The sequence below is a fragment of the Helianthus annuus genome, chromosome 17 (genome assembly GCF_002127325.2).
Source record: "Helianthus annuus cultivar XRQ/B chromosome 17, HanXRQr2.0-SUNRISE, whole genome shotgun sequence".
Classification (NCBI taxonomy): domain Eukaryota; kingdom Viridiplantae; phylum Streptophyta; class Magnoliopsida; order Asterales; family Asteraceae; genus Helianthus; species Helianthus annuus.
In genome coordinates, this window is record NC_035449.2 from 39,183,915 (window position 1) to 39,211,675 (window position 27,761).

General features: G+C 38.2%; 2 protein-coding genes across 5 annotated transcripts; both read right to left on the minus strand.

Moving 5' to 3' along the window:
• On the minus strand, nucleotides 1-3,532 carry LOC110922019 (F-box/FBD/LRR-repeat protein At1g13570). Of its 3 annotated transcripts, none has more exons than XM_022166348.2 (5): nucleotides 3,212-3,528; nucleotides 1,414-1,885; nucleotides 1,217-1,342; nucleotides 984-1,139; nucleotides 1-466 (listed from the first exon to the last, which is right to left on the minus strand). In XM_022166348.2, exons 2-5 carry the CDS (start codon nucleotides 1,879-1,881, stop codon nucleotides 164-166), a joined length of 1,053 nt encoding a protein of 350 aa, XP_022022040.1. In that variant the 5' UTR covers nucleotides 1,882-1,885; nucleotides 3,212-3,528; the 3' UTR covers nucleotides 1-163. The 3 variants fall into 3 exon arrangements, with proteins under 3 accessions (XP_022022040.1, XP_022022039.1, XP_035842869.1); XM_022166347.2 differs by having other exon boundaries at nucleotides 1,414-1,893; XM_035986976.1 differs by lacking the exon at nucleotides 1-466 and adding an exon at nucleotides 564-910 and having other exon boundaries at nucleotides 1,414-1,893; nucleotides 3,212-3,532.
• Nucleotides 3,533-19,492: 15,960 nt separating this feature from the next.
• On the minus strand, nucleotides 19,493-22,580 carry LOC110922871 (UDP-glycosyltransferase 83A1). Of its 2 annotated transcripts, none has more exons than XM_022167068.2 (4): nucleotides 22,454-22,580; nucleotides 22,046-22,129; nucleotides 21,322-21,905; nucleotides 19,493-20,583 (listed from the first exon to the last, which is right to left on the minus strand). In XM_022167068.2, the coding sequence occupies exons 3-4, from the start codon at nucleotides 21,800-21,802 to the stop codon at nucleotides 19,658-19,660; spliced, it is 1,407 nt and encodes a 468-aa protein (XP_022022760.1). In that variant the 5' UTR covers nucleotides 21,803-21,905; nucleotides 22,046-22,129; nucleotides 22,454-22,580; the 3' UTR covers nucleotides 19,493-19,657. The 2 variants fall into 2 exon arrangements, with proteins under 2 accessions (XP_022022760.1, XP_022022759.1); XM_022167067.2 differs by having other exon boundaries at nucleotides 22,402-22,568.
• Between the last annotated feature and the right edge of the window lie 5,181 nt (nucleotides 22,581-27,761).

The following is a 27,761-nucleotide window of genomic DNA, read 5'->3' on the forward strand; positions in this document are numbered from 1 at the left end:
TCAGGAGGAAAAAATATAACCCTATTTATCATTTAGAGAAAAGGAACACACAACATGAGAATTTACAAATACAAAATAGTGCATAAAAGGATTCCGCGATGACAATCCTTAATCCTAACAAAGGAAATTAACTACATCAAAATAACAGCCTTTATAAAGTAGTTTACGGGCGATCAATGATTAGCTTAGCATAAGGTGATGCCCGGGGAAATGGGAGTAGTAGCATGTCTTTAACCATCTTCAGTTCTTCATTAACGGAAACAGTGCACCGAAGCTTAATTTGTACTTCCTCTAGCGCAGGTGACTTGGCCATGATAAGTTTTACAAATTCCATCTCAAGAGGTAAGTTACTAAAGTCATCTATCATCAATATCTCAAGATAATCCAAGTTCATATCTGGGTAGTCTTCCGGATCAAGGAAATCAGTGGGAGTTTGTTGAACAGGCGGGTCCTCATTATCATACATCTAAATAGAAGATAGAGTAAAATGCCATTTTCGTCCCTGAGGTTTGGCCAATTTTTGTGACTTTCGTCCAAAGGTTTGTTTTTTCGTATCTGGATCCAAAAGATTTAAAATCTTGCCATTTACGTCTGGCTCGTTAACTCCATCCATTTTTCTCCATTAAGTCAGGGGTATTTTCGTCTTTTTGTTAACTTCAAGGGCAATTCAGTCTTTTTCACTTAAGGACCTGATTGTACATTATGCTAATGCTTGTACATAAAGTGAAAAAGACCACATTGCCCTTAAAGATGAAAATACCCCTGACTTAATGGAAAAAACTGATGGAGTTAACAAGCCGGGTGAAAATGGCAAGATTTCAAACCTTTTGGATCCAGATGTAGAAAAACAAACATTTGGACGAAGGTCGCAAAACTGTTCAATTCTCAGGGACGAAAATGGCATTTTACTCTAGAAGATATGTTGAAAAATGTCAATAATTATATAAAGAACCAATCCCATATATGATAATATAACTATTTACCACAAAATGGATTTTCTTCAACAACGGAGAGCTCATTATCATACAAAGGGCAGAAGAAATCTCATCTTTTTCGGCCATGCACAGATCCAAATACAGATATTCGAGATGGGCTAGTGAAGTTGGAAGCTTACGTGGCATGCCACCTGCAGACAAATACTTTAACCGTATACGAAGGTCAAAAATAGCAAATACCATATTCTTACATCAGATGTAATCTTTAACCTAAATACTACCTTCATATAATACTTTGAGATTTGCAACAACACAATCAACGGCACACACTGTAAAAGATCAACAAATGTGAACTTGTTTTCTCCTGCTACAAAGTCGACGCCTTTTTGAGTCTTTTCACACGCAATCTGCATAAAAAAGACCTTTATAATAACATCGTTAATTGTAGGAACTTCATAAATGGTTATGTGAACCTTACCAAAACGATATCCTCAAGCAACGAGCACTTAGAGAGGAACTGTCGAAACATTTGAGCAGATACCTCAACATTATCGAAGCTCAGTTCTTTCACCTTATTTCCCTTTGCAAGATAACTTATTATCTGGGCAAACTCAGAATCTATACAAAATTTACCAAACAAAGATTCGAACTCTAGTATTGTCGGACCGTTGTGTAATAACAAAACATTGAAGATGGCATTAACAAGCTTATACTTGTGCAAGAGTGTGCAACAACGATTAGACGGTCGTTTGACCATTTTACGAGTAAACACAAGTTTAGGCATGCTCCGCCAAGTATACCGCCATTCCTTTGACAAAATGCTCGTTCTCACTGCATCTCGGAGTGTCATACGACTTAGAATATTATTTTCAATTATGTTTTGAGGAAGGGTGCTGATGATATCTGAATTTAGGCATTGAGTTTTTGTGGGGTTTTGATGCTCCATATTGCTGCTGTGCTGCAAGGTAGAATGCAAAAACAAAATCCAAAATTTGTTACTTTTTTTCAACTGCAGAAAGAAAAAAGCATTTCTAAAGTAGGATTCACAAACATTAGGGATGGCAATGGGATACTTGGTCCAAAACCGTCCGGTATTTACCCATCGGGTATACCCATTAGTGTTTTAAAAATTAAGCGTTGGGATTTTCAAGTATATATTTTTCTCTCTTTTATAATTCTGTGCACGCCCCGCTTGCGGTATGCGCATATAATGTATATATGTGTGGGCCCAGGGGCGATGCTTTGAAGGGGCGGGGAGGGGCGCCCGACCCCCCGAACTTTTCGGCCAGTAGTGTTATATATGTAGTTTTTGTATAGAAATTTTTGGGTATAAACGTTTTCGACCCCCCGGTTCTATAGAAATTTTTGGGTATATACGTTTTCGACCCCCCCGTAAAAAATTTCAAGCTTCGCCACTGTGTGGGCCATCAGGGGCAAAAGTGAAAGTGCACTAATTTTAACGTTATTTTACTAATTTCGTGAAAATAACGTTAAAAGCTGAGGACGGTTAATCATGCATCATGTGGTGGCATTGATAACTGAAAGAAAAATGGGTACATGCACTAATCGGTCTTTGTCCCGATTGCTGAGTGTTATGTGCCTTATGTCCAAGGCTTGATGCAAAACTACTATCGAGCCGGGGGTCTCACTGGAAGCATCCTCTCTATTCCTACGGGGTAGAGGTAAGGCTGTCTACATCTTACTCTCCTTAAACCCTATCTTTGCAAACCTTTGCTTTGATATTGGTGGGATTTACTGAGTATGATGGTGATCATCTTTTATAATTCTATGTTTACTAAACTCTTAACATAATTAAAAATAATAATAAATCAAAATTAATATAAAATTATTACCATATAATATTTGACACATCCTATACGTAACAATCATGATAATATAAATTCCAATTGATAATTTCGTATTTGTAACATACAAATCAAAATAACATCATCAAAATATATAACTACATAATCTTAAAGGGAAAGTTTAGTTTCGGATATATGGTTGAGGTAAAGCAGTATATAATTAGGTCGGGTATCATACCCGCGAAATATTTTTTTCCAATCCTATACCATACTCGGGTATTATTGTCATCCCTAACTAACAAACATACTTGATGGGTAAAAATCTTTCTTCTGATTCCCAATCAAATAAAAACGTACTCAAATTAAACTATTGCGTAGTAGATATACTGGTATACATTTATGAAATTCTTGAACTGAATGAACACTTTTGATCATGACAACAATCTGAAAGAAAAACTGAATCCGAATTACCTCTAGGTAGGGTTCAAGCAAAAGAATGATTTGACTACTTTTAGTAGATTTGGGGCTTCTTCATCGTCGTTTTCCCACTATCTTGCTTTGCTTGAGACACTTTGATTTACCCGGCTTCAGGCTAACAAAGGGCAAGGGATGAAAACGTCAGTGGTAAGCAAAAGACTGTAGGGAGTTTTTGGGCTAGTGGAGTCCAACTGTCGAAGAACGGTGAAGCAAAGAAAGTCAAGAAGCCACGCTTGCTTCTAAGACCGCACGGGGCTCCCTTCACGCCAAGGGGCGGCGGGATGATGTGGAGGTTCGTGATAGGTTGTGGAGTTTTGGGATGATTTTGGACGTCTAAGGCTGCACCGTATGGTCCCGCCCCCCACCCTGTCTCGGTCCGACGCCGGCCCATCCCCCTCACCCCCCCCCCCCCCCCCGTCTTCAACGTCAAGATATGGACGTCCAGGACGATCCAAATGGTGGACCCAGCTTTGTTTGTTTGTGAATGAGATTTGTACATTAGGCATTAATACTTGTACAACTTTGTTTGTTTGTTTGTTTGTGGGGTAGGATTATCTAGGACCATCCTCCCATACCCTCTAGTTTTGTGGGATGGACCATCTTGGGAGAACTATGACGTGACGCCTACGTGGCGGATCATCCTCCCTTGGAGGACCATCACCATACCCTCTAGCCTAAGACCAGAAGGTATGGTGAGCTCATCCCAAGAGGATGGGCCGCCACGTCACCGAAAGTGAGGATGAGCCTAAAGGGGATGGACCAAGAGGGTGGAGGATGGGGCTAAATATATATATATATATATATATATATATATGTATGTATGTATAGGTATGTGTGTGAAGGAGGTGGGCCGGCGAGTTCGCCTGCTCGGCGACGGAGACGACAGGATGGACCACAGGGGGGCGGTGTGGGGGTGCGGGGCCGGGCCAAGGCCGCCCCCCATACCCTCCAGTCTAATTCAAGCCGATTCCACTCCCTGCATTTTTGGGCTTTCTCTCTTTTCTGATGGGCTGTCACGTATCACTTCATTCATGCCTCCCCGCACCGTGTAGTTTAAAAGCAAACAACAACCACAAGATTAATTTTTTAATGGTAACCTTTACTAAATACAAAGAGACCTATTTTTTTTTAATAAAGCATAAAATTACACCAATAACGCCCCACTTGTGGTATGCACATATAATGTATATACGTGTGGGTCCTCAGGGGTAAACATGAAAGTACACTAATTTTGACGTTATTTACTAATTTCATGAAAATAACATTAAGCGGGGGTGGTTAATCATACATCATGTGGTGTCGTTGATAGCCGAAAGAGAAGGGGGTCATGCACTATATATTCGGCCTCTGTCCCAATTACTGAGTGTTATGTGCCTTATGTCCAAGCCTTGATACAAAACTACTATCGAGTCGGGAGTCTTAGTGGAAGCAGTCTCTCTATACCTACGGGGTAGAGGTAAGGTTGTCTACATCTTACCCTCCTCAGACCCTACCTTAGCTTTGCTATTGGTGAGAATTACTGAGTATGATGATGATGATGAAAATTACACCAATTTTTCTATATTAAACTCTTAAAAGGAGAGTTATTTTTAATTCATAGATAACCCTACGATTTAATATCTTCCACCGTATTAAATATACTAGTCTGTTTGCTTTAAAAAATAAGCTCATTTCTAGCTTTTCAGATGCTCTAACATGCAGTAAAAATGATCACTTAGATTGGATAACCTTATTCTTCCTACAACTCAACTTCATCGATTTATGGATATTAATCAAATTCTGCATCGACAAGGCGTAGATAACCGGGACGCCTTACCAAGCATGCTAGACCAAGGTAGCATAATTGCAAGCCGTCAATAAATGCTCACTAGTCTCCTCCTCCTTCCCAACAAAGTCTAGAAACAATAGGACCCACGTTGATGTTTCTGTTAGGATCGGAGGCTCTCATGATTGTGTTTGTTTGTATAAATTGAACAGTCAGAATATAAAGTGCAGCGGAAATGGATACAAACTTTGTAAACACAATCAAAGAGGAAAATAGTTTGATAAACAAATGCTTTTCATTAAGTTGAATGATTGAAATACAAAGCAAATGATTACAGCATGTTTACAGAACTAAGCTCCCCCTCAGCCTGATACCCCAAGGTTGGTTGCACAAGATGAAAGGATTGGACTGGAGAAGAAGAATCTACTCAGTCAATCAAATGTAACAGTACAGGGTACTGCTCCATTTATAGGCAAACCAAACCACTGAAGCATCTCAGCTGACGTCACCATGATAGTGACATCTAACAGACTAACAAACTCTATCTACTGTTCTACAACTACTGAGCATACAGACACTGATTATACTTAAAACACTGATGTATAAACACTGATTCTTCATTCCACTGTTGCAGTCGACCACTGATGTTGAGCATCAGTGCTTTCTTCAAAGGGTGATCAGGCCTTGAAAGAGCAGTACATTGGTTTTTCATCAGTGCTTGGAATTCATCAGTAGATTGAGCTTCAGCCTTTAAACTTCATCAGTGCTTTGGCTTTACATTACATAAAGATAATCAAAACTGCTGCTGCATCCTTCCACTGCTGTGAACCCAGCAGTACTTGTCATGATCAGCAGTGCTTGACTCAAGGCATTAGATTGGGCAGCAGGACTTTAGTTCTTCATCAGTTTTTAACTTGATCAGTAGCTACCAGGAACAACAATTGTTGATAAGGGCAGTACTTGGAGCATATAAGATGTTAGGATCACTTTCAAGGGGAAAGTTTAGTGCAAACTGCTTCTTATGATGAATCCACTGTTCTGAACCAGTTTTGGCTTTACATCATCTGTTCCTTTGGTAGGGTTCAATCCCAACAGTTTCTTTTCTCCCGTTCAGTGCTAGGATAGTCGGAAGACGATCTATATAGGGCTATAGGCTTTCCACATAAACTTAGGGTGAGCGGGGCACTCCCCTAAGAGGGGAGTCCCCTCTCTTACGCACACCCAATCAGGTTATGCCACGTCAACTCCCCTCTTAAACTCCCCTCACACCCCAATTTGATGGCGGCACTCCCCTATTAGGTGACTTGTTTTTTTATTAAAAAAAAGGAAATAATTGATTGGTTTGAAAAGATGGTGGCCCCACACTCTCCCCCTTCCTTCTTCGGTGAATTCACCCCAACCCACCTCCCCGATTTGGGTCACCGCAGGGATGGCAGCGGTGTTCCCGCTGGGGGAATAGGGTCACCGCGGCCACTCCCCGCTGGTGCCCCGCTCAGCCTTATCAACTTTCTTAGGTCTCCAACAATTCCCCTTCCACTCTCACGAACCCAAACGCCCCAAGGCATTAAACAAGATTTTTTCCTTGATGCTACCGAGAACAAACCCAACTTATCTATTAACCCACCAAACTTGTATTTTTAAATATCCTGTTCTTTTGGTATTGTGTTATAACTTCTATGTATATAAAGATGATCCTAAAATCATTTGTGGAGCATGGAGTGCTTAAACAACATATTATCCTTAGGCCAAGTCCATATATCTAGAAGTTGAGATAAGGAAACGCGCTGCAACAAAATTAAGCACTCCATGAATTCTTCATTTTCTACTTGGCTTGATTGAAGCTAAGTCTCTTCCATTTCCATTCCAATCAAATGTTTGACCGTCCTTCACCAAGGATTTTTTTTTCTTTTTCCACTTGAAATGAGGTAGGGAAGACATTCTGATGTAGCACGTGAAGCCATAGCAAGAACGATCAAACACGTTGATTCTACGAATACCCGTGTAGTTCTTCCCCAACCCCCCAAGATTCCACCTAAAAGGCACGGAATTTGAAGTGAAAAATCAATTATTTTATAAAACTCAAAAACTATCCCCCAATACAAATTACATGAGAACTTATATAGAGTTTTTATGATCAACTCAATGGACATAAATTAAAACAAAACTTAATGAACACTAAATGTGGATTTATTTCATTACATAATTGAGTCGACACTTGATATTCCCGCATCATTCTCCCCACCTTTGGAAAAACTCGACCTCGAGTTTTGTCCCAGGCTAAAGCCACCTGGATCGAAAGGAACATCCATCCAATTCTTTTCGATTATTATCAAGGCCCGCCCAAGTAGTTCTACTTCACGGGTTATCTCATTTGACTCTGAACCTGTACCATCTGGGTCGAACAGAGCATAGGACCATTTCTTGTTCACTATTGTCTTGACCCTCTCAATTAATATAGTTCAAACTAAATAACCATATAGTCGTAAACCATGGACCTCATTGTATTTTTTTTACAAAATACGCATCAAGTTTAACAACTTTTTCTTCATTTTGATCAATATGAGGGGCATCTTTTGACGACATAGTTTCTCCATCCTCCACAATCTGGCCATCAACCAAATTTTCAAATAGAACCTCATACCAGATTTTTACAGCATGAGAATTTTGTATACCATGGTTTTCATCATCCAAAATAATTTCCTCAAAACTATTTGTTGGAAAATTACCTTTTAAAATTGTACAAAAGTAAATTTGAGAAGCACCAAAATCTATTGTGTTTCTTAATGCCTTCGACTTCATTGCTTTGCTCATGAATTTTTTTTGCAAGCCCCCCATGCTAACAGGTTGAGTTCCAAATGTAGCCGCTGGACCACCCGTTACCATAGTAGGACCATCACCCTTAACGCTATGACTTTTGAAACTTGATTCATCATCACCGGCTCCCATGATCGTCGACTCTTTTTTGTGGTCATGTCCAATGGTGAGCACACTACTGGTACTACCCGAATCATCGTCGCATGCCCAAGAATACCATTGCTCATCCTCGTATTCATCAAAACAGGGTAGAGTGTGGTACAAGCGATAATCCCTCTCACAAGCCATTTTGAGCCAGGAATTTAGCTCTGATACCAACTGATGTAGCGCGTGAAGCGATAGCAAGAACGATCAAACACGTTGATTCTACGAATACCCGTGTAGTTCTTCCCCAACCCCCAAGGTTCCACCTAAAAGGCACGGAATTTGAAGTGAAAAATCAATTATTTTATAAAACTCAAAAACTATCCCCCAATACAAATTACATGAGAACTTATATAGAGTTTTTATGATCAACTCAATGGACATAAATTAAAACAAAACTTAATGAATACTAAATGTGGATTTATTTCATTACATAATTGAGTCGACACTTGATATTCCCGCATCATTACTGATGTAGTCTAGAAAATGGTATATGAAATCGGACCTGTTGATTCACGCAGAATACCAGGAACAATTCTTCCAAAATTCGTTGATTCTCGTAGAATACCGAAAATTGGGGGTTTCACACTCAAAACACTCACAGTGAATTGGGAGAGAAAAATGACTTTTTATAAAACTCAAAAACTATCCCCCAATACAAATTACATGAGAACTTATATAGAGTTTTTATGATCAACTCAATGGACATAAATTAAAACAAAACTTAATGAACACTAAATGTGGATTTATTTCATTACATAATTGAGTCGACACTTGATATTCCCGCATCATTCTCCCCACCTTTGGAAAACTCGACCTCGAGTTTTGTCCCAGGCTAAAGCCACCTGGATCGAAAGGAACATCAATCCGATTCTTTTCGATTATTATCAAGGCCCGCCCAAGTAGTTCTACTTCACGGGTTATCTCATTTGACTCTGAACCTGTACCACCTGGGTCGAACGGAGCATAGGACCATTTCTTGTTCACTATTGTCTTGACCCTCTCAATTAATATAGTTCCAACTAAATAACCATATAGTCGTAAACCATGGACCTCATTGTATTTTTTTTACAAAATACGCATCAAGTTTAACAACTTTTTCTTCATTTTGATCAATATGAGGGGCATCTTTTGACGACATAGTTTCTCCAACCTCCACAATCTGGCCATCAACCAAATTTTCAAATAGAACCTCGTACCAGATTTTTACAGCATGAGAATTTTGTATACCATGGTTTTCATCATCCAAAATAATTTCCTCAAAACTATTTGTTGGAAAATTACCTTTTAAAATTGTACAAAAGTAAATTTGAGAAGCACCAAAATCTATTGTGTTTCTTAATGCCTTCGACTTCATTGCTTTGCTCATGAAATTTTTTTTGCAAGCCCCCCATGCTAACAGGTTGAGTTCCAAATGTAGCCGCTGGACCACCCGTTACCATAGTAGGACCATCACCCTTAACGCTATGACTTTTGAAACTTGATTCGTCATCACCGGCTCCCATGATCGTCGACTCTTTTTTGTGGTCATGTCTAATGGTGAGCACACTACTGGTACCACCCGAATCATCGTCGCCCAAGAATACCATTGCTCATCCTCGTATTCATCAAAACAGGGTAGAGTGTGGTACAAGCGATAATCCCTCTCACAAGCCATTTTGAGCCAGGAATTTAGCTCTGATACCAACTGATGTAGCACGTGAAACGATAGCAAGAACGATCAAACACGTTGATTCTACGAATACCCGTGTAATTCTTCCCCAACCCCCAAGATTCCACCTAAAAGGCACGGAATTTGAAGTGAAAAATCAATTATTTTATAAAACTCAAAAACTATCCCCCAATACAAATTACATGAGAACTTATATAGAGTTTTTATGATCAACTCAATGGACATAAATTAAAACAAAACTTAATGAACACTAAATGTGGATTTATTTCATTACATAATTGAGTCGACACTTGATATTCCCGCATCACATTCTTTAAAGGCTCTTGAACCGCCCACGATTATTCTAGCCAAAAATGGATATTATCACCCGATCCGACTACCCCCTTGAATACACTCACAAGATTCACTTTCAATTTTTCTACTAGGATATCCAGTTACACAATTGTTTTACACGTTCCAGAAGAGTTACTTGTGTGCGGGATAAATAGCCAAGAGTTTTTAGAATTATTCAAAGTTTTAATCACATTTCTCCATAACGCATTTGGTTCGTTCTTATAATGCCACCACCATTTTGTAAGTAAAGCAATGTTCGCATCTCGATGCGGGGTATGCCATAACCCACCTGCGTCTTTAGGCTTTGTTATTTTCTCCCAACTGACCCAGCACATTCTCTTTTCCCTTCATTGCCAGCTAGAAAAAATGCTCCTTTTCGCCTCTAAGTTATCAATGATTTTGCTTAGAGCCTTATATAATGGATTTTTTTTTGCAGGATTAGGTGGTTTGACCACCAAAAGATCACATGTAGGTGGTCTTGGAAGAAAAGAGTGAAACTAGGTATATAGTGATATGAGATAGCGATATTCAGGGGTGTTTCTGACACAAATCTGGGACTTTATTCAATATCGCTGTTTGATATGCATATATACATCAATATCGCTGTTTGATATGCATATATACATCAATATCGCCAACTCAAACACCTATATATATGAATATCGCTATATGGAACACCTATATATATGAATATTGCTATATGGAACATACATATATATATGAATATCGCTATCCCATGTATACATATACTTTAATATCGCCACATCATATTCATATATATATTAACTCATTCAATATCGCCAACTAGAAAATATATATAAAAGAATATCGCCATTTGATGTATACATATACTTTATATATAGTCTCAGTATTATCACATGCATAGGCTCACAGGCATAGTGTCAGCATTATCACATGCATAGGGTCTCAGTATTATCACATGCATATGCATAGGCTCAGTATATATATTTATGTTGTAGGTGGGAATATTACTGAGACTATATATAAAGATGATGATGATATAAACCATCGATCAGCTCCCATATCTCATACTCATCTTCTGTATACCACCTCTCATACTAAATTTTTAAATGGTTTAAACATGAGTTATCAGATTGACCCCGGTCCCCATTGCATGATGGAGAATTACCGGGGAGTTGTTTGAACATGATGTTTTTCTCAGTTTTAAAGTTTGTATAGGATCATAAGACATTTGAGCTTTCAGTCCACCGCATGTAATCTGGAAGCTACAGTGTTTTAAGTAGATCCTATAGTAATGTTGGGTGATGTTGCAGGCAGGTACCTGGTTTTTGTTACGCGTAACCTCTCACGCGTATCCAACCCTTCCCCAATCACAAAACAGATCCCGTATCTGTTTAATCGTGAGGCCCTGGAGGGGAACGTTCGGTTGCCTGTTTTCTCACACGTATCCAGCATTTCTCAAATCACCTAACATCACGGTATCTGCAGAGTCGTCAAAGAATGGGGGGAACAAATGTTTCATATCACAGTACCCCTTGAAGAGTCCTTTTCAGGGACGGGCTTTTGCACGGGAAATAGTTTTTTTAGCAGATCCTATAGTAATGTTGTGTAATAATGTTGAATGAGTTAATATATATGTTTGTTATATTATATGTTGGGAATATGTTGAATTTTTTGTTTACCTATTAATATTGTTTATTATAATGAAACCGCGAACTAATTGAATAGTATATAAAAAATTACACTACTAACTATAAATCACGGCCATAGCATAGAGGCCTGTTTTACATATATGATGGGAAACAAATAAACTTTGGATGGCATGGGTTGCAACCGTATTTTGGTCTACAAACGTATTTGTAACGTTTCTAATATCGGCTGCATTCAACCCATTAAAGTTTGGCTTGTTGTTTTGTTCGTGATTAACACCGGATGCACCCCCTTCTTCATAATTCCTTCCCCATTGACCAGCGCCGGTGTCTTGAACGTTTGCCGCACCACGGCCGCGACGGCGTCGCCTACGCATCCTCTGACTACCAGGATAGGATGACAGGTCCACCGGGTCATTTGTCAAATTGGTTGGATATTGGGTATATTCCGCTAAATTTGACATGTTCAAAGCCTGGTATGCTGTCTGTTGCATCATCTCCATATCTTGGCTTTGGTGTATTACACCCAAAGAGTTAGCCTGAATAAAAATTAGTTACATTAAGTCGAATAAAACCACAAAGAAAAATAAATAAATTTAACATACCATCATTTGGACCGTGGCACCGTCATCCTGAAATCCTGCCATGGGTTCTAGCGGTTGCCGTGGGTTGGTCAAATACACGACCGTATGTTCTAAGTACCACGTCATATAATCGTTGGCCACGGAATAAGTCTCGATTTGTTGTCCGTTTACACATTATGCTCATGATGGTTCCAAGCGTTAACATACGGTTCATGACGACTTTTCCAGTCCCACCTAGTTTTACCATTCCGGACTAAAGAATGGAGCCGCTCATGCTCACCGACCTCAATATTTATTGGTGGAGGTATACATTGAACCATGCCAAACTGTCGCATAACCCGTTGCGGATAGTGATGCTCCACAACATCCCAGCAAATCAACGGGCAGGCACACCTCCAGCTATTCCTCCCACTAGTGCAGATCTCCGGGAGGCTGTCCACCACGGCATCATACGGTCGCCATATAAACTAAAAAAAATCAATAACAATAAGCAACGTTACGCTCACTAAATACATATATTACCCTCACTAAATAACATACCATTGCCTCTTTCAACGACTGAAGCTGAGATCGATAGGTTCTGAGGCAATGTGTCGGAACATCAACGGCGTTTAGACTCCCCTTCCACCTTCAAAAAATTATATAGTTTTCATAATATTATTTCAAGATTATAAAATATATATTCTGAAATGTTTTACATACCGAGCAGCTATCGGGGCGCGGTAGTTGAAGATCGTGTTAGGCTCCGGTGCAAGACACCGAATCCTCTCCCATGCCCATACTTGTAAAATAGACACAGGACCGGTAAGACCTACAGCATTTGGAGCTGTGGCGTTACAAAGATTTTTGTACAAACAGTTGATCTGAGAACATTGCCCCAAATCTTCTAGGAAAGGCAGATAATGAAGAGCTATCCAATTATTCGAATTAACAGGAAATAATGTATATCCTAGTAAAAAAAAATTACTAAATGAGCACGTATAATGCACGCTTCGTCCGTTGCCGTTTCTTCATTTAACGAGGCTATTATCTCTTGTAAAATACGGACTGAACTTATTCTTTTCCCCCAAAAATGATTTTTTTCAGGGGTAAACCCCAACAAATTTTGACACATTATAACGCCGTTGGTAAATGTAATTGGCGTCTCCATACCGGAAAATACCTCCCCATTTATTGGTAGACCCCACAAAACATTAATGTCTTGTAGAGTCACTGTGGTTTCACCGAAGGGGAGGTGAAAAGTGTGGGTTTCGGGCCTCCAATGCTCAACCAACGCGGTTATTAACGCGTAGTCAATGTACCGATACCCACTATCGAGGATACCGCCGAAGCCCGCTTGACGAATTATACTTTGGACGCGTGGTCCTATCGGATTATCCTTTATAAGCGACCAAAATTGACTATCGGCACGTTTTATACTCATTGGCAAATGATAGTCCTTGGGGCGCTTGAAAACCTCCCTCGCACGATGTTCATTTGGCAAAAACAACACTCTAGTGTAAAGGGGACAGGGGTGAATCTAATAACTCATGTTTAAACCGTTTAAAAATTTAGTATACTGAAAATGAGCATGAGATATGGGAGCTGATGGCAAGTTTAAATAATCATCATCTTTTAAATTGATTAGACTTGCCATTCTGCAAGTTTTGTAAGTTTTACGAATTCAATTACACTACAATACAATACACTCTATACACTATGAAAAGTTGTGCACTACAATCCAAGGCATGCACTATTCAAACTAGCCCTGTTAATATTCCCACTATACTGAGCCTATGACAAAAAGATATACATCCAAGATAATATATATGTTTCTTTTATATATATGTTCGATATAGCAATATTTATATATATATCTATGTAGCGATATTCATATATATATATATCTATATATGTTCCATATAGCGATATTGATGTATATATATTTTCCATATAGCGATATTCATATATATAGGTGTTCGATATTCATATATATATATATATAGGTTCCATATAGCGATATTCATATATATAGGTGTTTGAGTTGGCGATATTGATGTATATATGTATTTGGAATAGCGATATTGATATATATGTATTTATGAAATGGCGATATTCATCAATGTGTGTGTATGGAATGGCGATATTGATATATAACCACTGAATATCGCTATCTCATATCACTATATACCTAGTTTCACTCTTTTCTTCCAAGACCACCTACATGTGATCTTTTGGTGGTCAAACCACCTAATCCTGCAAAAAATTCTATATAATGAGAAAAAAAATGTACGCAAAGTCTCCATAACAACTTTCAAAAGGATGGGCCTACCCCCTTCTGAGAGCACCAACAACTTACATAAGGAAAGTTTTATGTATTAAGCGTGTAACATTGGACCCCAATGTGATATGCGATTCATATTGAACCCCATAACTAGATCGAGATAAGAACATGGCCGATCCCTGGGTTTACATCCAAGGATTCTTGCCATAGACCACACTTCAACCTTATTAACCTTTATACCAAATAGAGTGAATTTGGCATAACTAATTTTCAACATCGACACAAGATAGAAACACTGCAATAATGAGGGATGATATTTAACCATGTTTTATATGTTTAATTATGTGTTTTTAAGTGTTTGTTGGTGTAAAACATGGTTACTTTGAAAATTATATGAATTGTAGGTATACAGGGCTTAAAGGATGCTTTTCGGGAGCTAAACGGGAGTGAGGAAGCAAGTAGATGGAAAATGGATCAAAAAAAGGGTCAAAAACTTACTTCAAATAGGCCTATATGGGGCTAGAAAATGAATTACGTGAGCCATAATATATTAAACTTGACTGTTTCGGCGAGCTGAGTATGAAATATAGGAAAACAAGCCTCCAGTGCTAGCTGCACTAGGGGAGCGCACCCTACTCTAGTTTGGAGCACAAGATGCATTGATTGAAGCACAAATGAGTGGAAAACCAACCCTGTGCTGAGGATGGCGTACGCTGTGTCAGGAATACACACAAGGTAAATAAGCTTCGGTTTCTAACTCAAAACTACAAGAGTTTGGTTACACACATAGGTTTACAAAACAGACTGAAAATTAGCTTAGGTTTTAGAGTTCTGATCAAAACAACGAATGAGCTGTACTTACAAGCAGTTGCCATTCACTAGATACACCTAACGAATGTTGGCTCATTCGCCGAGTTCAGTTTGTAACATATGTAACACATAAACCAAGCTCTATACATGCAATCTAAACACATTCTAAACACCATACAACAACCTATGACAACACTAGGCTACCGACATTATCTTGTATCAATAGAACATAAGCTTCTTCAAGAGATTACCAAAGGTTACAGGCAGTACTGCTTCCTTGAACATGAGAGAAAGAAGCTTATGAAATTGTGGAGGTGAGAATCATCCGAGCATGAGCATCATTGTGAACCATGTGGTATTGTTGGGATTAACCGTGAGCTAGCAGTTGCATCTGATCCAGTTGCAATGGATTGGCCTGGTCATAGAATGGATCCCCTAATATACCTATACCAGTGTTGGTAGTAAGAAAAGGTTCAAGCATGGTTTCCAAAAACCATAGTTGGTTGGTGACAAAGTGAACACAAATTTGTGAGAATTATTCGTGGCTTTCTCTTGTGGAAACAAGGGGCAATTGTGGCCATTTGTGTGTCGCCGACAAGCAAAGGACTGTCTCCTAGAGAAGTGTTGTTGATGATTTGGGAGTGTCGCTGGGAAGTCTCTAGCGAGCCGGGCAATGTCGCTCGACGAGTGTCGCTAAGAGCAAAGTGAACTTGCGTTTGGGAAAGTTGCTAAGTAATGTCACTTAGCTAGTGTCGCTGGTAAACATGCATTGTCAGCTGGAGTGTCGCCGGATCACGGGCGACTGTCGCCGGTTAAAGGGTTACGCAGATCTGTTCCAATTAAAAAAATCAGATTTGGACTAAAAAACTATATTCAAACACAAAAAACAAACCGAAAGAAAGGGTTGTGATACTTTTGTGAGGAATCGGTAGTGATCAAATCAAAGAAAAGAAGAAGAAAAGTGTGGTGGTATGGAAACGATGTGGCGGACATACGATGGTAGTGCATCGAGGAAGGTGACTTGGCTCTGATACCAAGCTAAACACCTTTATCGGTGTGTAATTGTATTGTATTGTATTGTTGTGTAATTAGCATTTACAATGGCGAGGTTATTTATAATAACCATATTTACGATATATATATCCTCTAAGTATAACTAATGACAATGTGTTATAATATTGCTTTGAAAAAAATGTGTTTTTTTGAGGTTTTTAGAACCATGCATGTCGGAAAATAATCCATAAGCACACAAACAATATGGACGAACATCGCTCCACTCTTTTATTATTATAATCCAAGGACACAAATTACAATAATCCCAACCATATATTTATTATAACTGTTGGCGGAAGCCGATGATTATCTTCTCCAGTATAGTGAGTTTCAGAATGTTTGACAGTGGAATTGCTAGACATGATTGAAGTAGTTTGATTGAATGAATGTTTGAATGAATGATGGAACGAATGGACAGACAAGAACGAACAGTTTTGAATGTCTTGGTACCGGAGAATGTTGCCGGACCAATCATACTTATACAAATGAATATGGCGGTTAATTTTGGCGGGAGAAACTACCGATGGACAGTTTTTCGAATTACCCGCTTATCACACACCATAGCTTATCATCATGTTACGAATCCTAAGTTATATAAGTATAAATACAATTACATATCATAAATATAATTAAGTTTAATAAATCCTTCTATTACTTCCCCCTAAACTTAATGACGTTGAGCAGCGAATTTGAGTACACTTTCATTAGCTTCATCGACAGCCTTCCGGGCTTCCTTGAAATCGAACTTCCTTCGTCTCTTGTGCATGTTCCAAGCCCCTTCCCAGTCGTTGCCCGCATACATTGCATAATGATCCATTGCTGTCACGTCCTTCATTGCCTCTGCACTTGCACTTCGTCCATGGCTGCTTTCCGGCGCTGCTTCCTTCTCTGTCATTCTTTCTACACCACAAGCTTTCTCTTGAATATCTTTAAACCTGTAGTAATAAACTAAAACATCCAGGTACATGGCATATACTATCCTCATGTACTCTCCATCCTTATACCCGTTTACCATATCTTTGGCGATTATCGGCCAAAGATTATCATCGGTTACACTCCGGTAACCCCCATCTCTCTCTACAATCATATATAGACTCAGTAAGTCTATCTTCCTGTTGTCGATCATCATCGGTGGAATTGGCCTTGTGGTTATACCTAATTTAACAGTGATGAACCAGTGTAACATCTTTTCGAACTTTTCTTCTAATTCGTGTTTATAATGAAACACAAACTTCCCGTCTTCCAGCATATCTAACAAAGCTTTACAATCACTGAAATTCTTGAATTCCAAGGCCCTTATGATCATGACACTCCAATCCGTTTCACAAGAGAAACATGTAGATCCTCAAAATATGAATTCAGATATTCTTCCTTATATTTTCCGCTAACATCATTCAGACTTATCACCTTTTGTTTTTCCTTTAATCCCAATTCGTCTTCCTTAGGCAATCCAGTAATTTCATTTACTGAATTTACTACCGGAGGGGAGAACATGGGAAAAATCTTGCAAGTATCACCGGCCTTATTGACCGTGAATCCTTGCATAATCAATTGATTTATGCTTAGAACGTTTCTGTCCAACTCTGGCGTATGAAAAACGCTTTGAATCCTTAATCTTTCATTATTTGATTTAATTTCGACAGCCCCTATGCCCCGCATAAATAGAAAATCATTCTCCCCAGAATTCGTTTCAACACCCACTAAATGTTTTATACGTTTGAAAACATTTATGTTACCGGCATAATGATGTGAAAACGAATTACTAACGTACCATATGTCTCCCCACAAACCGCCTTCGGTGCCAGTCACTATCATCTCGTTCCGATCCTCTGCAGGTATTCTTTGAGTTTGGATTCCGGCATTCACTGCTTGATTTATGAGTTGTGTTGCTTCATCATTTTCTTTCGATTTACAATCATAAATATGATGTCCTGGCTGGTGACAGTAATAACATAATCTTGTCCTTCGATTTCTTTTCTCCATCTCGCTTTGTTCTTCATAACAGTGTTGACATGGAAATGTTCATGAAGTGGCTCTGATACCACTTGTTGGCGGAAGCCGATGATTATCTTCTCCAGTATAGTGAGTTTCGGAATGTTTGACAGTCGAATTGCTAGACATGATTGAAGCAGTTTGATTGAATGAATGTTTGAATGAATGATGGAACGAATGGACAGACAAGAACGAACAATTTTGAATGTCTTGGTACCAGAGAATGTTGCCGGACCAGTCATATTTATACAAATGAATATGGCGGTTAATTTTGGCGGGAGAAACTACCAATGGACAGTTTTTCGAATTACCCGCTTATCACACACCATAGCTTATCATCATGTCCCGATCCTAAGTTATATAAGTATAAATACAATTACATATCATAAATATAATTAAGTTTAATAAATCCTTCTATTAATAACCTTATACTATTCCTTTGCAACTCAAACTTTATTTAAATCCAACCATATATTTATTATAACCGGATAGTATTCCTATTCAACTCAAACTTTATTTAAATAATTAAGTAAATCAACCCGACAAATAGGGCTGGCAATAGATATCTGTATAAGAAACGATTAAACCTGTTTACTAAAAAAGTACACAATGGCGAGGTTACTCACTTAGGCCCACCATAAGAGAAACTTAAATACCCGTGGCCATCACTAAAACACTAGTGATGATTAAATATCTAGACCTATACACGTGATAATTAAACCAGAACTATCTAATTATCTTCAACAAGGTCATCCGAATTTCATACTCACTTTTTCCTTCAGAATTATTGGCTCACTTCTCCCATGTAATTCTGAACTAACACCTTTTCTCACATCAACCAATAATTATATGGAAATTTAAAAAACAAAATATTTAACTTCAAATTTTAACACTTTCATCTAAAAATATTAATTTTTTAAACTTTAAAACCAGTTAACAGGTCAATCCACTTTTTAATGAGTCATGTTCGGGTTTAACTGTTTAAGAAAACTGGTCGTACCAGTCGTGAGCCGACCCAAAACCTGTTTTTTGGTGTCGGATTCGGCCTGTATTTTGGGGTCGTGTTAGGAATTGCAACCCCTAGATGTAGTCATCCAACATGAAGTTTGTGTGATTCCTTCAAAGCCTCAATTATATATTTTCCAATTCACATATGCAAAATATAATATCTTAACTTTGCGTATGAAGCCTCACTGCCATGTGGGATTGTTAAGTAATAAGTATTATTAATATGCATTGCAATCCAAAGATGACAGAAAGAAGGTGAGAGATATGAAATGAAATATCTCAATTCCAACCATAGTAAGAGCAGGAACAAATTAAGGACAATGTTTGTTGTAATGAACACCCCTCCCCCAACCCGAACCTCTTTTAGAACTTCATGTTTCTATAGAGTCAGGTTGATCCTTGGCGTTAGTGTCATTCTGCTGTATCCATTCAATGAAATTGTTAAGATTTTTGTGAGAGCACCCTCCTTTACTAACGCTACTTGTAACCTTTTCTTTAATATATAACGCCTTCACTCTGAATGTTTTTTCACTGAGCAACTTCTCCACCTTACTCTTTATTTCTCCTCGAGTAACGATACCTGCTTCATCTTTTTCTAACCCCATTCCAGTCTTCCAGATGTCACAAATGTAAGTCTCATTGTGAAACTGATCACCAAAGTATGGCAAACACAAAAAAGGGACTCCGTTTGCGACCCCTTCTAATATAGAGTTCCAACCACAATGACTTATGATACATGCGACCGAAGGGTGGGACAAGACCTTCTGTTGTGGTGCCCAACTCACGATTCTTCCACGAGAACCGATTCTTTCCGTATATCCATCCGGATAATCAGTTGTAGTCTCCTTGGTCATTCCTGGTCGCACTACCCACAAGAATGGTCTGTTGCTAAGTTCAAGACCAAGAGCCAATTCTTCAAACTGAGTTTGGTTGAATATAGTGAAGCTCCCAAATGCAACATAAATGACTGAACGTGGTGGTTGTTGATCAAGCCATGCTAAGCAGGTGCTGTCTTCTTGCCAGAAGTGGCCTGCCTGGTCAGCTAGTCGGTTTCTTGCTAGGAGAGGGCCTATTGGCAACAGCTGCGGGTACAGGCTGAATGCTGCAGCCTCCAGCTCAGGACATGAGTTGCATATAAACCATTCGGTCAATCTAGAAGCTTCTTCAGCCTGTATTGCAACTTGAAAAAAAACTTCTATGGTAGCCGTGTCCTCTAAGCATGCCCATGCGAGGTTCTGAGGTTTTATTGGTGGCATCGTTTCAGACAGGCGAATCATCTCACTACTTAGAGGTATGCCTGCAATAAAAGGTTCAAGAAAGATTAAACGGGTACCTTCATATTCATTAATGCAATATGTTTGAAGCAATGACGGATTTAGGACTTTTTGTTAGTGGGTAGAAATTGGGTTGGTCCAAATTAGAATGGGTCCGAATTTGGGTCAGGTAAGGGATAAAACCTCTCTTAACAAACTTTCTAGCTCTAATGGAATATAATTAACATAAACAGGCAAAAATAAACAAGAAATAATCAACTAAACAAAAGCAAACTAAATATTGAAATAAAAGGAAAAATACATTCGATCAAACAAAATATATACTGTGAAGATTGTAGGGTTGCAAAAAATGACAATCAATTTCTGAATGGCTTTATACGGCCCCTGACCTATAAGACTGGATACGCCCATGATTAGAACTTAGAAGTGTCAAGATCAGGCAGGGTGGTGACGGGTCAAACGGATGAGGTTTGAAATAGACTAGGTTAGTTTGGGTTTACTGCTAATACTCTTTCTGTCTATTTCTTTAAATCTCTTATTTATTATAAACTTGTTAACTAATACTCTTTCTGTCTATTTTTTTAAATCTGTTATTAGTAATGAACTTGTTAACTATAACTACATGAACAATTTTATTGAATAATAATCATAATCTTTTATGTGCACAAGTTTAAACAAATCTGATATGTTCCTATAAATATTTTAATTTGATCTGTTTGTCAAAACTGACACCTCCAAAATACAAAATATATAAGTCCCACCTTTCTTGTTTATGATCCCATCATCAATCATTTTCTGAAAGGACAATATGGAGGCCAATGTAGCAACTGAGGCAGGCCAGAAGGCTGCACTACTAATTCCCATCTTCTTCGCCACTTGTATGGCCCATGCCATGCTATCATCAGCAATAACACAACTAACTTTACTTGAATCTTCTTTGTTAATCTTCTCTATTAGTTCTTCAAGCTTGCGGGGCATGGTTTGTAACATTGACAAGTTCAGCTTACGAATATCGCTCCTGTCCTCCGATGACTCTATCCCATCAGGGAGTGAGACCATCTGCATCAGATCCCCAAAACCATCTTTATCTAAACAATTGCCGGTCACGAGGCTGTGATTGACTTCTGTGTTGATAAAGGTAACTTTGACTCCTTTTGTGACTAAACATTGTGCAAGCTCCAATATAGGAATTACATGGCCTTGTGCAGGATAAGGTATCACGAGAACATGAGGTTTTGCCATGATTTTCCTTGGGTTATCTGTGCTTTCTGATCTTTATATCGAGCTCTCTTTTACATACAAAAATGGCCGATCGAGCAGTCAAGGCTCTATGGGTTCTCCACCTCTGATAATTTATATGGTCAAATATGCAAAATTTAGTCGCGCACTAAAACAGTAAATTTATGCATCCGAAACATGCATATTTAACTGTTAAGCAACCCAACTAAAACAATGTAAGATCGAGAAAGAATTGAATTCGCTAACCTTTTAAGCCCGCGTGACAACTGCTAGAGGCCTCGGGTGGTCGGGTGGGCAACTGCTTCAAGGTTCAAAATCTGCAATGTAACACTTCACAAAACCACATTTGACCCAATCAATTTATCAAGAAAGTTTAAAACAATGAAGCCAAAAATAGCATTTTTGCAGCTTTATACTAAAACCCAAAAAAAAGCTATATAAAAATCAATCAAGACAATAGCAATTTAGGCAGTCTCAATGGTAACTAAAAAAAACTAAGTTAGTTATAAAGTTAACAAATATCATATTAGCACAGAGTTGCTGTTATAGAATCAATCAAATGAATGCAATTAAAAATAAAACTGTATAGTAATGAATGGAACCTGAATTACTGAAACATGCAATTTAGTTGTTGGTCTTTTAGATGGATCTTACGTTGAAACATGTCTCATTTGTATTGACTTGCTGGTTTGGCAGCATGTGGAAGGAAGGGGTCGGTGAAAGCTGACTTCGGTTTACGGAACTTTATTGTAGAAGACGGATTCAGAATAATGCTGCCTGCCATCACTCCTATCAATATTGTATATTGTATTTTTGGGCCATTATTGCTTCAGAATAATGCTGCCTGCCATGTACTCTTTATTTTATTAATTTTTCCTTCCAAAGTTCGATCAATGCAGGTGTTAAATTATTATTTTTTTTAAATATTAAGTTTATATGTTTTGTATATTATGCTATTGTATCGTATTATGTTGTATTGTCGTATCATATTGCGTCTTATTGTATCGTATTGTATATTTTTATTTTTGAATATTAATTTTAAACATTTTATACATCCTGTATTGAATCTTATTATTACGTGTCATATCGTAATGTATCGTATCGTGTCGTACCATCATTGCTTCAATTATTCACTCTGAAGGACTAATCTTTTAGCATTACACTAATAAGGGGTCAAGTTATTCTACAAAGGCTTCTAATTGTAAAAAGTGTAAGAAGGATTTATAGAGTGACAAGTGTCTAATAACCTAAAACTATACCTCACAAAAAAAACCCCCAAAAAACCTAAACCCCCCCCCCCCCCGCCCAAAAAAAAAAAAAACCTAAAAAAACCTAACCCCCCACCCCCCAAAAACCTAAAAAAAATTGAAAAAAAACTAAACACCCACCCCCACCCAAAAACCTAAACCCCCACCCCCCAACCCCTCGGCAAAAAAAAAAAAAAAAAAAATATTATTTTTTTTTATTTTATTTTATTTTTTTTAGGGTGGGTGATGTGTGGGTGGGTGGGGGGGGGTGGGGGTTTAGGTTTTTGGTGGTGGTGAATGTTTAAGGTTTTTTTTTTTTTTTTTTTTGTAGTGGGTTTTTTTGTGTAGTGAGTTTTTTTAGGTTATTGGACACTTGTCACTCTATAAATCCTTCTTACACTTCTTACAATTAGGATCCTTTGTATTTGATCCTAATCCCACTAATAAGTCTAGATTATTCTTCCTTACTCATGTTTAAATGTTTACACCTTCGTTCAAGGTATGTATCTCTATCAAATAGGATAGTACCCATTACCATTCATATATATTTACCTTTAGCTATGAAAAAGTAGTGTAATTTTAAAGAATTAAATTTTCTTATGTAATCTTGTCTGTTGTTTGTACTAGGGCTTTTAGCTTCTTGCTAAGGTGCATATTGGTTTTTTTGGTTGTATAAATCGCTCCTGTTAAAAAGAAGACATGACCTGTGACACAATCCTAACTATTTTATTTCTTTTTTAATTTTTACATTAAGATTAAATTATATATTTGAAACTAAATTTTAGATTCAAGTTCATTAATTCAAAAAACAACAAAACCATTACATAAAAAATAAAGGGGTATTGGATTTTAATAATCTCAAGTTTCACTAATTGGCCGGTAATAATCCCAACTTCAAAAATTGCCTACAACAGTCCCAACTTGTAAGATTTTGGCCACCAATGATCCTTGTCTAACTGGGTTATAACCTTGTTGGACTGGTGACCTGCAACTTATTCCGGCGACCCGTTTTACCCCTGAAACCACCAAACGAGACTACCACCAATCATCTCCGACCTCCTGTAATCTTCTCCGCTTCTCAAAAGTTTAAAATTTCCACCATCTACGCAACTCCGGTGACCTGCAACTTATTCCGACGACCTTCTTTACCCCTGAAACCACCAAAGGAGACCATCACTTGTCATCTCCAACCTCTAGTGACCTTCTCCGCCGCTCAAAACTTCAAAAAACTAACTGGGTTATAACCCAGTTAGACAAGGATCATTTGTGGCCAAAATCTTACAAGTTGGGACTGTTGTAGGCAATTTTTGAAGTTGGAATTATTACCGGCCAATTAGTGAAACTTGGGATTATTAAAATCCAATACCCCAAAAATAAATAAAGAATATATAAAAGTAAATAATAATTAAAGACATCTAAAATCTAAAAATCACCATACCGCTCTGTTATTTTACGCTTTTGTTCAAGAACTATCTCCAACATCCGTCTGGTAATATGATCGTGCGGATCCGTAAACATCATTAAATCCCGGTCTATATGATCCAACCAAATAGCATCCTGTTGCTCCTCCACAAGGTTAATATTTTTTTTCATTTGTTTTCTTTCTTGATTCCACACTCTTTCTTCCTTCATTGTTGCGCAACTTGCAACAACATCAACCAAACTACCTTAACTTCACGACTCACCTGATTTCCTTCCTTTTCGTGTCGTTCTTGTCGGTGTTGTGTCTTTGTTAAGGTCAGGTTCTTAACAAGTGAAATGTTCGTCGTTTGAAGTTGTGTAGTTGCCGAAATCCAATGATTTTTTTATCATTATTGACCCGAAAACTCCTTGCCATCAACAAGATGTGTTTCCATTTATCATTAATCCTTACAATATGTAAAATTCGACCTCTCGTACCACCTCCTGAATTTGTTTTGGTTGCCCCGGTGGAGACTTTCCAAGAGGTCCCCCATCTTGATACTACACCCACCTGAACATGCTTAACTGTGCAGTTGTCCTCTCATCCACTAACATTAGGCCCAAAACATGTTGATGATTTTAGAGACAGGGCGTTTCTTAGGATCCAAGAATTTCTCATGTCCACAACCGATTTGTGAGTTGCCTATGGTGTTACAATCAACCCCCTTTTGGACTCATCATCCTTGATGAGGTTTGACCAACCATCCTATCATGGAAGTGGGATTTGCCTAAGGTATCCTCCAGAACACCCCAGGGACTCACAATCCTTGATGAGTTTTACCTCACCATCCCGAATGATACATGAGTGGCTCATGGATGTGTTTTTGATTGCCCTGGTGGAAACGTCAAAGGAGTTCACCCATCCTAATATCCCACCTAAGCAAGGTTAACTGTGAAGTTCCCCTCCCTTCTAGTAGTAGCATTTGGCCCAAAAAAAGCGTTGGTGGTTTAAGAGGCGAGCCATTCCTTATGAACCAGGAATCTTTTATGTCCAGGACCGATGTGGCATTTGCCTAAGGTGTTACGATCTCCAATGAATCTATGTGGGTAAAACCGCATAGTTGCTTCTTTTAGTGTCCACTAGTCCTGGTGGTTCTTCTTGAACTAAGAAGACTTCCTCCTCAAAGCCTATTTCTTCTTCTTGAATGTAAAGTACTTCTTCTTGAGGATTTGTAACATCATTATTTTGAGGATATTTCATACTTGGTGTTACATTGATTATTGTTTGGTCATCCTCAAGTTGTAATGAAATTTCTTTATTATTGTTTTGCAGTAGAACTCGAACAATATTTATCAAAGGTCATCCAAGAATTAGGGGTGTATCTTCAAGAATGGAAAAGTCAGTAGGGAAAGATACATTATTGACTTGTACCAAAAGATCTTCTACAATCCCCTTTGAGTAACAGATGGTGCGATCAGAAAGATAGATTGGAAGTTGAAGAGGGGTATAGTCATATGCACCTATTCTTTTAAAGATTTCATAAGGAATTAGACTTATACATAAACTATCATTTATATGAACGTCTTTGATAAAAATTGTCTTGACATAACATGAAGTAATCTTAGTTGTATTATTATTTAGACAATTGTTTATTGTAGATGATTGTTCTTTATCTAAAACCAAGTATGGAATTCTTTAATTTTTTACCGGTAAAAATTTCTTTCAAAAATCTAGCATGAAATGGAACGTTTGCTAGAGTTTTGGGAGAAGTGGAAGTGATACGTACCTCTTTGATTAACGAAAAATGCTTACCTTTATCTTCCTTTTTACCTTGGTAAGGGATGACTTGCCTCCCTTCTTGAAACACTCCATTCTTGCATTCACTGGTCGTCGAGACATAACCCGTGTTAGGCCAAACACGACCCATGGTCATTTCCATGCAAGAGGCTTCTTGACCCATGATATGTAGGTAGCTGATGGTCGAGGCACGGCCTGTGGTTAGTTCTAAGCAGTAGGTTTTTTCCTCAAGATATGCAAGAAAGTCGTCAGTTTCCTTACCTCTTTGCACGAGTAGACATCTTTTATTGGGCCTTCTATTATTTGTTCTTCGGATGCGCTTTCTGTTATATACTATTCCTCCTCTCTGTAATTTTCTTCGGATATTGCTGATATGTGGTCGAAAGTCCGGTTTTATACATACTTAAGTTTGTATTTTTACACCAATTTGAGTTATGAATGATCTACTTTGATTTGGTTTGAGTTTTACAGGACTAACGGAGTTAGAGGAGCAATTCTGGAGCTTTACGGGACATCGGGATGAGGCTAGGACCAATCTGTCGCAACCCCCGTTCCCTAATACCCAGGGAACGAGCGGCCGTGGCCAGTTTCAGTGGTATCGGTGTTTATCAATTTGGCAGCGGAAATTTACATCAGGACCGTAGTTAGGAAATATTTTATCAGAGTAAAATACCAAAATTTTATAATATTAAACACATGGGAGAATCCAAGTTTCCAGTACACACATTTTTATAGGGATAAACCCTATTTTATTTAAATAAAAACATCTCTTTATTTAGTTAACTTTTATAGCAAGTTTTCCAAGCCTTCAGTGCTGTCAAGCTGGCTTCTATTTGGCTTTCACATTTTGTTACCTGAAACGCGTTTAAAAGCATTTTGTCAGTGGGAAATACTGGTGAGTGAATCCCAATTTAATCAAGACAGGTAAAACCATTTACAGCATTGAGGGCGGTCGCGCAATTACATTTGTTTATTTTCTACTTTAATTACCACCCACGGTACTGTCAACCCGACTTGTGGTCATGTTACTACTCACAGTGTAGTAACAAATTTTGTATACAAAACCCCAACATACCGACAATAATTGTAGAATACAAATACTCAATCACTGTTTAATATAATGTAAATCATTTGAGGTTTTGTAAAAACAGTTTGCAAAAAGGTTTACAAAAAGGAGATTACTCACTTTGCTATCAGAGGGTTTTCCTTTGTGATTTTCTGGTGATTATCTATTAATTACACAATGCACACGCGTTAGTATAATAACCTAATATTTATATTAGTAATACCCTCCCCGAGACAGAATTCCAACGACTACGTCGGGCAGAGCCTCAACAGCCGTTACGGAATCCTAGATCAATCGGGCAGCGTATCTAATACGTAACCGGGGGTTAAAATACTTACAACGAGGCAAAGCTTCGCTATTTTAGGGGTATTATGCCTGAATATTATGCCTATACTTCAGAATTTAGAGAGAGATTTCGAGTGTGAGCGATCGGAAATGAACTGCCGATGC

Bases quoted from the DNA above. Each gene is read 5' to 3' on its own strand.
- LOC110922019 (XM_022166348.2), bottom strand. From the start codon at position 1,881: ATGGAGCATCAAAACCCCACAAAAACTCAATGCCTAAATTCAGATATC. The intron at 1,343-1,413 runs GTAAGGTTCACA...TTTTTTATGCAG, and splicing joins TGCTTGAGGATATCGTTTTG to ATTGCGTGTGAAAAGACTCA. The intron at 1,140-1,216 runs GTAGTATTTAGG...ATACGGTTAAAG, and splicing joins TCTCAAAGTATTATATGAAG to TATTTGTCTGCAGGTGGCAT.
- LOC110922871 (XM_022167068.2), bottom strand. From the start codon at position 21,802: ATGGCAAAACCTCATGTTCTCGTGATACCTTATCCTGCACAAGGCCAT. The intron at 20,584-21,321 runs GTGGGACTTATA...CTTTTATTGCAG, and splicing joins TGGGATCATAAACAAGAAAG to GCATACCTCTAAGTAGTGAG.